Source organism: Elaeis guineensis, chromosome 2, assembly GCF_000442705.2.
Source record: "Elaeis guineensis isolate ETL-2024a chromosome 2, EG11, whole genome shotgun sequence".
NCBI lineage: Eukaryota > Viridiplantae > Streptophyta > Magnoliopsida > Arecales > Arecaceae > Elaeis > Elaeis guineensis.
Genome location: NC_025994.2, coordinates 91,937,219 through 91,947,293, shown reverse-complemented (window position 1 = coordinate 91,947,293; position 10,075 = coordinate 91,937,219). Strand labels below are relative to the sequence as shown.

Here is a 10,075-nt window from a genome sequence, read left to right as displayed (position 1 = left end):
GATCCCTTCCCCTCTCTCTGTATGTGCGTGCATGTTTACCAGGAAATTAACATTCCTGTAGGACATCGTCTGATCTGATGTGCTCCTGAGCTCACATGGTAAATTCAGAACTCAGTTGTTTTTGAGGTGATATACCAGTTCCTATCATTAAGAAGTAGTGGATATTATTAGGCATAAAAATTTAGAGAGCTTTCTTCTAGGCACTGTGCCTAGTTGATGTTAAAGCACGAATCTCAAGCAAGATATAACTCAGGCACAGGGCTACTTTTTTCTATTTTCCCGCCTGCATATCTTATTGGAGCTGGAATTTTGATCAACTGGAATAGAGGATGTTGCTTAAGATTTCTCTTGTTGGTATATGTTGGGTCCAAGCATGTTCTACCACTTGGACATAAAGTCAGCACGGCCAAAAAGAAAAAAAACAACATAAGCTACATATCGTTAATTTATATATTTTTTTAGTCTAGCTTCATATGCAAGTGTGTATTGAATTATTTTGTGCTTAGCTCGGTTTTGAAACAAATCCATTTGTTTTCAGAAAACAATTTAACTTATCAACAAAATCCATTTGTGGATTTACAGAACTGTCAAGAATTCCCAACAGAGAATTCAAAGAACTTAAAGAGTTTTCTTGAGAATTTTTGTGAAGTTTTCTAGTTTTTAAATCTGATTGACTCTCAAATTGGCAAATTTTTTCAAGTGATCCCTGATCGAGAACTTCATATTTCAATTATTTTCCGTTGGTTGTTCATGGCGCATTAGGTCTTGGATGTTTGTGGTTTACATTTAGGGGGTGCTTGGTTGGAGAGAGTGGAGGTCTGGAATCGAAATCAGAATAGATGACTTTCATTCCAACTGTTTAGTTGGGAGGAGTTCCATTCCGATTCCAGGATAGAATGAAAATGACTCAATGTATATAGAACTCAATCTCTACTCTCTTCTATAGATTCAAATTTTCATTTTAATTTTGATTCCGGTCACGAATCAAATGCTTCGGGGGATTTAGTCATTTCAATTTTGATTCCAAGTCATTCCGATTCATATTTTTATTCTGATTTCGGTTGCGAACCAAACACCCCTTTAGAGTATCCCAGGCATGCCCATTCTTCCTCCTCGGAGGGTTCCCAATCCCTCGATACATCTCCGGTGGACTGCCGTGGTATCCCCACGGTTCTGTCGTAGAGAATGTGGAGGGTTCCCAATCCCTCGATACATCTCCGGTGGACTGCCGTGGTATCCCCACGGTTCTGTCGTAGAGAATGTGGTGGGAGGAAGCAAGCTTCGGTGGTGCAACTGATACACCAGAACCCGGCAGAGGAAGATATTGAGAAGTTGAAGAAATTAAAAGGTACGCAAGCATCATTATTAGTCTGATGATGTGCTGGGGAAGATCGGAAGCAGTTGTAAGGGTGTGTTGATGGCAAAATCAAGGTAGAATTGTGTACGTGATCTGGATCTACGAAGTGAAGCAATTGTTAGATTGTGATCACTGGCCATCTAAGTACCCTTGCATGGAAATAAATTATGTTTTATATATTTTTAAATTTCCTAATGAGGGAGAAGCCCCTCACTTACAGGAGTGCTGTCAAAAGTGGGAACCCATCGCAAGGCTTATTCTTGTTTTCACAGGATTGTTGACTCACATCTTATATGTGAATGTGGGGAAAGATCTAACGACTAATCATTATATTTTGATTATTGGAATGAAATCCACGATGCTCCAAGGTAGGAGGCTGTTTTGCCTTGAGCAAATTTTGATATGATGACATGGAAAGTGGAAAATAATCAAGTCAGAATCCGATGGGGATGTGTAGAGAACTAGAGATTTAAGGGATATTGGACTATCATTAATCATCAACACTCAGAAAAACATTCGGGAAGAGGAAAAAGCTGAAAATCCTGAATATGAGGATATAAGATGTGCAGCAGGAACGAAACTATCTGAGGAATGCTGTGGTTAAGGTTTTCTGTGTGGGCAGTGTCTCAGCTGGGATCTCATTGTGTATCCCATGAATATGGGGTTCACTATCTCGGACGACATAAAGCAATGAATTTTAAGATATATACCGGCCCATATGATATGCATGAAAATCTCAACCCTGTTATCTCAGACGACAGAAACCAGTAAATATCAAGATACCAACCGATAACAATGTTCGATTTGGTCAATACGTTTGAATCATTATTTTACTTATTTAAATAGGTTGCTTACCTACGAAAGCTTGAAGTCCATGCTTAAACATAGTTGGTGATCTCGGATTTGTCATGTTGAACCAAGAATTCAATATATCCATTCTAAATATTTACCACTGTCTCGAAGGCCTTGGTTTTTTTCAAGTGTCCCTCCTTGCTATATTAGCCAAGAAAAACAAAGATGTTGCTTCATCTTTGTCCTAAGTCACTCATTAAGATAATTGATCATAAAGTTTCGAGCCCAAATGATCATCAAGCCCGATTACACATGAACATTTGGACGCATCTGAAGAAAGACCTCATTGGTGCTACTCAATTTGAAACCCCAAATGGAAATTGGAGACTATGCCTGTTAGTGTTTGGGGGTGCTTCTACAACATACCTTCTCTGTCGTGGAGAAACTTGTTTGCTTACAGCTACAACAAGCATACCTATCAGGAAGGCGTATTAATGACAGTCCTAAGAGCTGAAAAGGCTAAGCCAGAAGTTTTGGTGGCCATCTTGCCAAACTAAATGCAGCTTATAACATGCATGATTAGATGGCTGCGGATTTTCTCAACTACTTAATGAGAGAGCTTGTCCTCATCAGACCTTTATTTTACCACCAAACCGATCTTGGTAGCCGGACATTTAGAGCTAATTGTTCTTCTTAGATGAATTTTTAGAATTCTAATATCATAGGATAAGAAAATAAAATCCCATTGCCGTTTGATCAAAAAAAGTTGCAAAATTTTTTGTGCACCATCGGCGGTGTAGAAAATTTGATGTGGAGTGCACCGCTGTATCTGATTGATTCATGTAGTCATCACTTTCCAACATGCATTTAATGCGTGTTGGTCGATTTTTTTATTTAAAAATTTTATATAACGAAAATATTCCTATCCTTTAAAAAAATTATGACATGCTATGTCCATACGATGACATCCTGCATCCACAATATGCACATGATGTCATAATTTTTTTAAAAAAATAGAAGTATTTTTATCATTCAAAATTTTCAAATGAAAAAATCGATTTGCAAACATTAAATATGCGTTAGAAAGTGGTTGGATAAAAATATCCCTCTCATATTATGATATCTTAAACCATATTATGATATTTTGGACTATACTTCGTTATAGGATATCATTATTTTTTTCAAAGGATCGAGATATTTTCGTTATATAAAATTTTTAAACAAAAAAACTGATCTGTAGGTATTAAATGCGTCTTGAAAAATGATAACTATATGAATTAATTGGATGGGATGGTGCGCTCCACGTCAGATTTTTTACCCCACCCACGATGCACAAATAATTTCTCAGAGGAAGTTTAACAGAAATCTAATTCATCGGTCCACAATTCAGAATTTAATCCCACGTTGGATGTATACCAATAATAATATAACATCTTAAAATACAAACGTCCTGGAATAATTGATTGCCGAGCTTTTTGCTGGGCTTGCAACCTGAGCTTGGGGCAACAGGATGGGCGAACCGTCGAGGAAGATTGGATCAAATTGTGTGAGGCACGTGAGATGTGCACCATATAAGAATGCTTTTATATGACTTTCTCAAAGACTATCATAATTTACTGCTACAACAAACAGCTCGCTTTCTTTCTGCATAACCTTAGCTTCTATAAAGTAAGAAGAGTCACAAACTCCAAAAAGGACTAGCAGATAGGAACATACACAAAAAAGAACATTAACCAAATCATATCATATCTTATAACATTCCAAGCTAACCTTACTATGGTCATATTTTAAGAAGATGGGTTTGAACTCCCAGAATCCTCTGCAAACTCCTCTCTGTACATCTCTTCAATCATTGGCTTCCACAGACGGACACGAGCATTTATGAACCAGTTTGAAATCTGGCACCAAATTGAAGTTAAGCTTAGTCCAACAATTGAAAGAAATCTACAAGAACAGTGTCTAGGAACAGATTTACAGTCGCTTATTACTTGGTTTCTGGTTAAGCCTGTCTTCGAAGCCAGCATAATCTTCTCATTGTCGGTTGGATAGCTGTTGGAAAACAACAGAATCAAAACATGAAAAGATGGCATTGCATGGTTAAAGTTTCTTTTGAGAACAGAACGCATCGCATAGTTATCAACTTACGGGTGAAGAAAATGTTCAAAAAGCCAAGATCGAAGGACTGCAACTGAATTTTCTGGTAATCCTCTTAGTGGTCTCCAAACTTGTCGGATTTGGATCATTCCTAGGTGCCGTAGAGTCTCTCCCTTTTGTCCAGTGTTTTCCTCGGAAAATTTATGTTGAGAAATTGGTATGTCTTCAAACTGAGATTCCCTTGAAGCATGTATTTGAGTGACTATCGCATCCCTGAGGTTGGAGAAGTGGCGAGACATTGCTTGGATTGTGAGGGCAGTGTAGGATGCAGCAGCTCCTGTGCCTGCTACGACCTCAAATGATGACACCACTTGGTCCATTCGACTGAAATACTGCTCATATCGACTCTCGAGCTGAAAAGGAAAAGGATTTCCAGTGTCAACTTGAGCCTAGTAATTCTGTCTGACACTCATAATTTTTTTCACATCCTAGGAAAAATGCATAGTTCTAGCAGCATTAGAATTTGTTTAACCAGAATGCAGTTATTGCTAGTTCACATCTAGATAGCTCTGTGTCTTTTATTCTGTTGTCAAGATAAACCTCTATGTTAAAGATGCCATCATTGGCTAAGATACCTATATGATATAATATAAAAGTTGATCATTTCAGCAAGGATGCATAAAACACAGCCAAGTAGAATATTGCCAAAGTGTACATAGCAAAGTCGCCTATTGAATAATGATAAATCCCACCTCCAATCTCTTTGTCTTCCTCCGCTTTTGTAATATTGTAAATGATAAATCCCATTTGATTGGTTTTATGTAAGATTGATGAATGCTTATATTTAAAATGTTATATATGATGATGAATTTCATTTGACCGGTTTTATATAAGACTAATGAGTGATAATAAACCATTAAATTTATGAGATCCTAAATTGCAAATTCTATTTGAAATATGTAACTTAACAAAGGAACATCCCAAATCAAAATTTTAAAAGTCTGCCATCTATTCAGCAAAAAAAATTTTGAGATAAAGCCATCTATTAATCTTTTCTTAGAAAATTCCATATGTAAGTGTTTCGGAAAAATTAAGAACATCAAAATACCTTCATCTTCTATGCCAGATAAGTTGGAGATATGTCTATTGAAGGTAATCAATCAATGCTTCTAAAATTATATATGATATAATATAAAAATCGATCTTCTTACGAGGATTGCATATAGAATTGCCAAGTGTATGTTATAGGCTATTATCTATTCAACAAAAAGTTCTAAATAAATGGACACGTGTTAATCTTCTCTTTAAAAAAAAAAAATGCCACATATCAATAGATTAAAAAAGCTAATAAGAAAGAAGCTCCAACCTCTTCATCTTCCTTAATTTTTTTTTTCTCTTCATCTTCCATGCCACTGAGATTGCCTATTTATTTGGAGTAATAGATGAGACTCTTGAAATTGATGACAAAAAAGAATATTTAAGGATATCGGATATAAAAAAGCTGCCATAGCCATGGGAAGGGTTCCATCTCTTCAAAATCCACATAGCCGACAAGCACTACAGTATGCCAATATCCATGCACATCTACTATTTACAAACTTTTCTCCCTTTATGACTGTTTCCTATGTAACCATTGCTCATGTCTATGACCATGCAAGCATTAATTAATGATACGTGCAGTGTCTACCAAATCATGAAAATGTTGTCACACTACTTATTATTTACAATAAAGAAAAAAGATATTCTTTTGTCACTCAATTTAAACTGACCAACATGCGCAAACTTTGTGTACGCATACCAAATCCTGTGCAAGGCACGGGTCTACAACTAGTTTGAAAAATGAAGGGGGAGGGATAGTGAGCACCTCATCCAACAGAGCAGCAAGCTTGGTGATCCTGGCTTGAGCATCATGTTTCTTCTCTGATGAGCAGTGATTTGTCCATCTTGTGTTTGCTTCAAGATTGTTCATCCCTTCTCGTGCTTGAAAAGATCGGGCACTAATCCAATCAGTCATTCCAGATGTCATATGTTTCCTCCATTGCTTATTTGAACTTAGCTCCACTGCGTTGCTTACGCACACAACTTCATTAAGCAACTCTTGAGCTGGCTTCAGGTACGAAGAATTTTGAAAAGCATTGGTCAAGCATGACATACAATCAGCAGGATTTGAGGTATTACCGCTACTAGTCTTTTCACAGTCACAGAACATGCAGTCATCCCTTGCATGTCTAGCACTTTGGGGATGAAGGTCTTCTGAATTTTCTCTAGCAGTTGTATAGTTTGAAGATATACTATTTGCATATGTCTGCTTATACTGGTTCGGACACAGCACATCAGAGATGGGGCGAGAACCAAGAGTTAGTGATAATCTATTCTGATGGCCATAAATCAAACCATGGAAACTGTTCCCTTTCTCAGCTTGACAATTCATCAAATGCCTCCGGCCTAACTCAGAATCCTCTGATCTTTGATTATGAAGCATATCGGTCAACCGGAAAAATTGGTCCCCAGGTGACTGGAAGTCAGATGGCATGCCCGGTTGAATCAAGTCATTCTGGTCCTTTCCATCGTAATATAATGCGCTGCCAAGATCTCCGCAATGAATTCGATGGTGATCATCCATATCTGAGGTAATGCATCGGCGTAAAACACTGGAGGCCGACCGATTTGCAAGCTCTTGTGAGACCATAGCTATATGAATGATGGCATTGTGAAGTCACTGCAATAAAGCATTATTTCTCTGGCACTAACAGGCTCAACTCTTTTTCATTTCTTATCATGTCACAGGATGGACAAATGTAGAAGTGCTGGCGGCGAAGATGTATCAGTCAGCATCCTCCTTGTACCAAAGAGTGGCACACATAAAATACACAAACTTTATAATTGCTAATGAAAAACCTGGATTCTAGAAGCAAAGAAACAAGCTTTGCAGGTTAAGATATTATGATGATAGCTGGAAGATCAACAAACATTTACTGTTTTTCTTTTCAACACATATATATCTGTCCAAGCTCTCTTCCCCTGAATGCGAAACTTGAAAAGAGAAGTAGAATAACAGTCTTACTGCTTTTTAATCAAAATTAGATCGCATAATTCATATTATACTCTTCAGTGTCCCAAATATTGTTTTGCAACTCAAAAACAAGAAAGGGACATGAATAGAGATTACGATCTTATAATGATTTCATAAAAAGGAGGAGTAATAAGGCAGGAGTTCCTTGGGCGAAGTTCGCTAACAAAAGGTTCTGTTGCTGGATTAAGATTGTGATTACCTTCATGTCCATGGGTGTCCAAGAGAAGGGTTGCCAAAAGCCATGGATGAGCTAGTTGGGGAGGAATGATAGGTCCATAACCAGAGAGCACATCGAAACATCAAAAGCCCTGACCAGTGAACTGCATTAAAATTAAAGATAACATATTAACAAAACCAACTTGCTTCAGCAGCCACAAGCAACAGTGGTGAAGCCAATAGATCAAATAGAGAGCTCTAAGAGGAACACCGGGCCTAAAAAAAACAACACTACCCTATCAGGAAACTGAGAGACCAACCAACTCTTAAGACTAAAGATGCACACGAGAGAATAGACAGCACCCAACATACAGAGTTAAAAGCAAGTCAATCCAACAGTATCCGTATGTTTGTTATGTTCGCAACTTACAAATTTGCATACATAAATACATGCTGATGCAAAAAAAAAAAAGAAAAAAAGAGGAGAATATTTGACACCTCACTTCCACCACCCAAGCAGCCTGAGAACCATTCTAACCCCTAATGCCTCCAAAAGCCACCAGCAGCTTTCAAACACTTGATAAAAGAAGAAGGAAGAAGAGCAAACAATGGAAAAAGGAAGGCTGAAAGCAGATAGCTCGGCAGGGTGGTCCCCTTGGTAGACAGAATAAAAGGTGGGGGACCAAAGAGAGAAATTAAAATTTCAGCTTTACCGCCCTGCTGTCATGTAAAGACTCAAGGTCTCACCCCCAACCAGTGGACTCTCTCTCTCTCTCTCTCTCTCTCTCTCACACACACACACACTTTCTCTGCATGTTTTATTGGAAGTTGTGTGGTGCAAAGAGGAAAGAGCCAGGTCAGAATTTCAAAAAAATAAAAAATAAAAAGGGGGAGGTGGTGGGGAGGAATCCATATGGACCATATCTGTTCAAAAGGGCACTATCTTTCTAGTTTCTGCTGTGCAAGAGCATAAGGGAATATCTCCTTTTCGCTCTGGTGTTTCAATGATAAACAGATGATAAAAGGGTTGTGGAGGTGACCCTTGAAATAGATTTTTGGTAGTGGGGTGGGGTTTGTGTGTGATTGTGATGTGTGTTGGTGAATCATCTGATCTTGATTTGATTTGACTGTACCTCAGATTGGGGTTTCCTCTGGTAATGATTGCTACCTTTTGTCTTCTTTTCTTTTAAGCCTCTCCCATTGGTGCTCTCATTCTGATAGGTGGCACATGTGGGCTGTTAATGACATTGGCCTTTTCCTTTCCCAGCTTCCCCCAATATCTTCATTACCATTTCATTCAAGCTCCCATCTGAAATGGCAGCTCTCTCTCTCTATCTCTACTTTGTTCAGTGTACCATTTATTCACTGCAGTCTAGTTCTGTCAAAAAGATGTGCAATCTATGGGGCCACTTGGCCGGTGGTGCAGGTCTGTGACACTAAATACATTGGGCTTTTTTAAGAGAAAAAGAAAATGACAAGGTAAAAGAAAGATTGGATTTTCTTGTATCTGGGTTGCACTTCAGTAGTCGTTGTTCCCTATGTGATGGAACGCAGCTTTTGGTCATGCCGCCCACATCATCTCGTGTTTGCTGTAGATCGTTACAACAACATCACCAAAAAGGTTCGAGTCCAATACTTGGCATCCTTTTCCTCACCGAGCTTGCTCTTTGGAGAGCTATATGATCCAACGTTGGTGATGGCCGATGGGGCACGTTCCCACCATATTACTTGGGAAATATTAATTATAAACAGCCATATGAAGCCATTTGATTCCACAAACCCCATATATTTATCGTGTTTAACTGGGCAATGATGGTGGTAAGCTGTCACGGTGGCACACGAAAGCATGATTTTAAAGTTATTAACATAAAAAAATGTTAGCACCTGTTTTACAAAGAGAGAGAGAGAGAGAGAGAATCTAAGTCTGCTGAAAATCTCAACTTAAATCTAAAATTAGTGACCAAGATAAAAGAAGGCCATTCGAGTCTAAGGGTGCAAATCGAACCGAGCCGAGTTGAATAGTTAGAAGCTTGAGTTCGACCCGATCCAAAATATCTTGAATTTAAAATTTGACTCGAAATCGACTCGACTTAATTCGAATATTAGCCAAACCATTTCATCTGAGTTTTAATCTACTAATAATATATATTAATATATATTATAAATAAAATAATAATATTAAATATATGTATAAACTTCAATAGGTCTGTGAGCTTTCTAATCAAATATTTTGTTATTTGAATTTGACTCAAAAAATTATTTGAGCTGTTTGAATCTGTGACTCGAGCTCGATAATAAGTAAATCGCATCAAGCTTGGACTCAAATCAAACTCGAATAGCTCGTGAGCAGTTCGACTTGTATATATTTCTTTTCAAATCTATTCGAGTTTAATCTCTAGAGTCAAAAACTGGTGCATTAAGACTCCTTAATATCTGGGGTCCAAAAACTATCAGAGATGCTTTTCAGTTTTCTTATTTTGGAGCATCTTTCTTCTTCTTTCTCAAGCATGTGCCAGCCAATCTGATGCAATAGGTTTTTTTCCTTTTTTTTTTTTTTTAATGAATAACCAAAAAAAATCTGATGTGATAGTTTGATGTCCATT

General features: G+C 37.8%; 1 protein-coding gene across 4 annotated transcripts; it reads right to left on the bottom strand.

Annotated features, from left to right (window-relative positions):
- Nucleotides 1-3,868: 3,868 nt before the first annotated feature.
- On the bottom strand, nt 3,869-8,200 carry LOC105053249 (BEL1-like homeodomain protein 3). Of its 4 annotated transcripts, none has more exons than XM_019849730.3 (6): nt 7,971-8,200; nt 7,516-7,636; nt 6,108-7,148; nt 4,295-4,656; nt 4,138-4,198; nt 3,869-4,047 (listed from the first exon to the last, which is right to left on the bottom strand). In XM_019849730.3, the coding sequence occupies exons 3-6, from the start codon at nt 6,930-6,932 to the stop codon at nt 3,937-3,939; spliced, it is 1,359 nt and encodes a 452-aa protein (XP_019705289.1). In that variant the 5' UTR covers nt 6,933-7,148; nt 7,516-7,636; nt 7,971-8,200; the 3' UTR covers nt 3,869-3,936. The 4 variants fall into 4 exon arrangements, with proteins under 4 accessions (XP_019705289.1, XP_010932659.1, XP_010932651.1 ...); XM_010934357.4 differs by having other exon boundaries at nt 6,108-7,079; XM_010934349.4 differs by having other exon boundaries at nt 6,108-7,082; nt 7,971-8,199.
- Nucleotides 8,201-10,075: the final 1,875 nt, after the last annotated feature.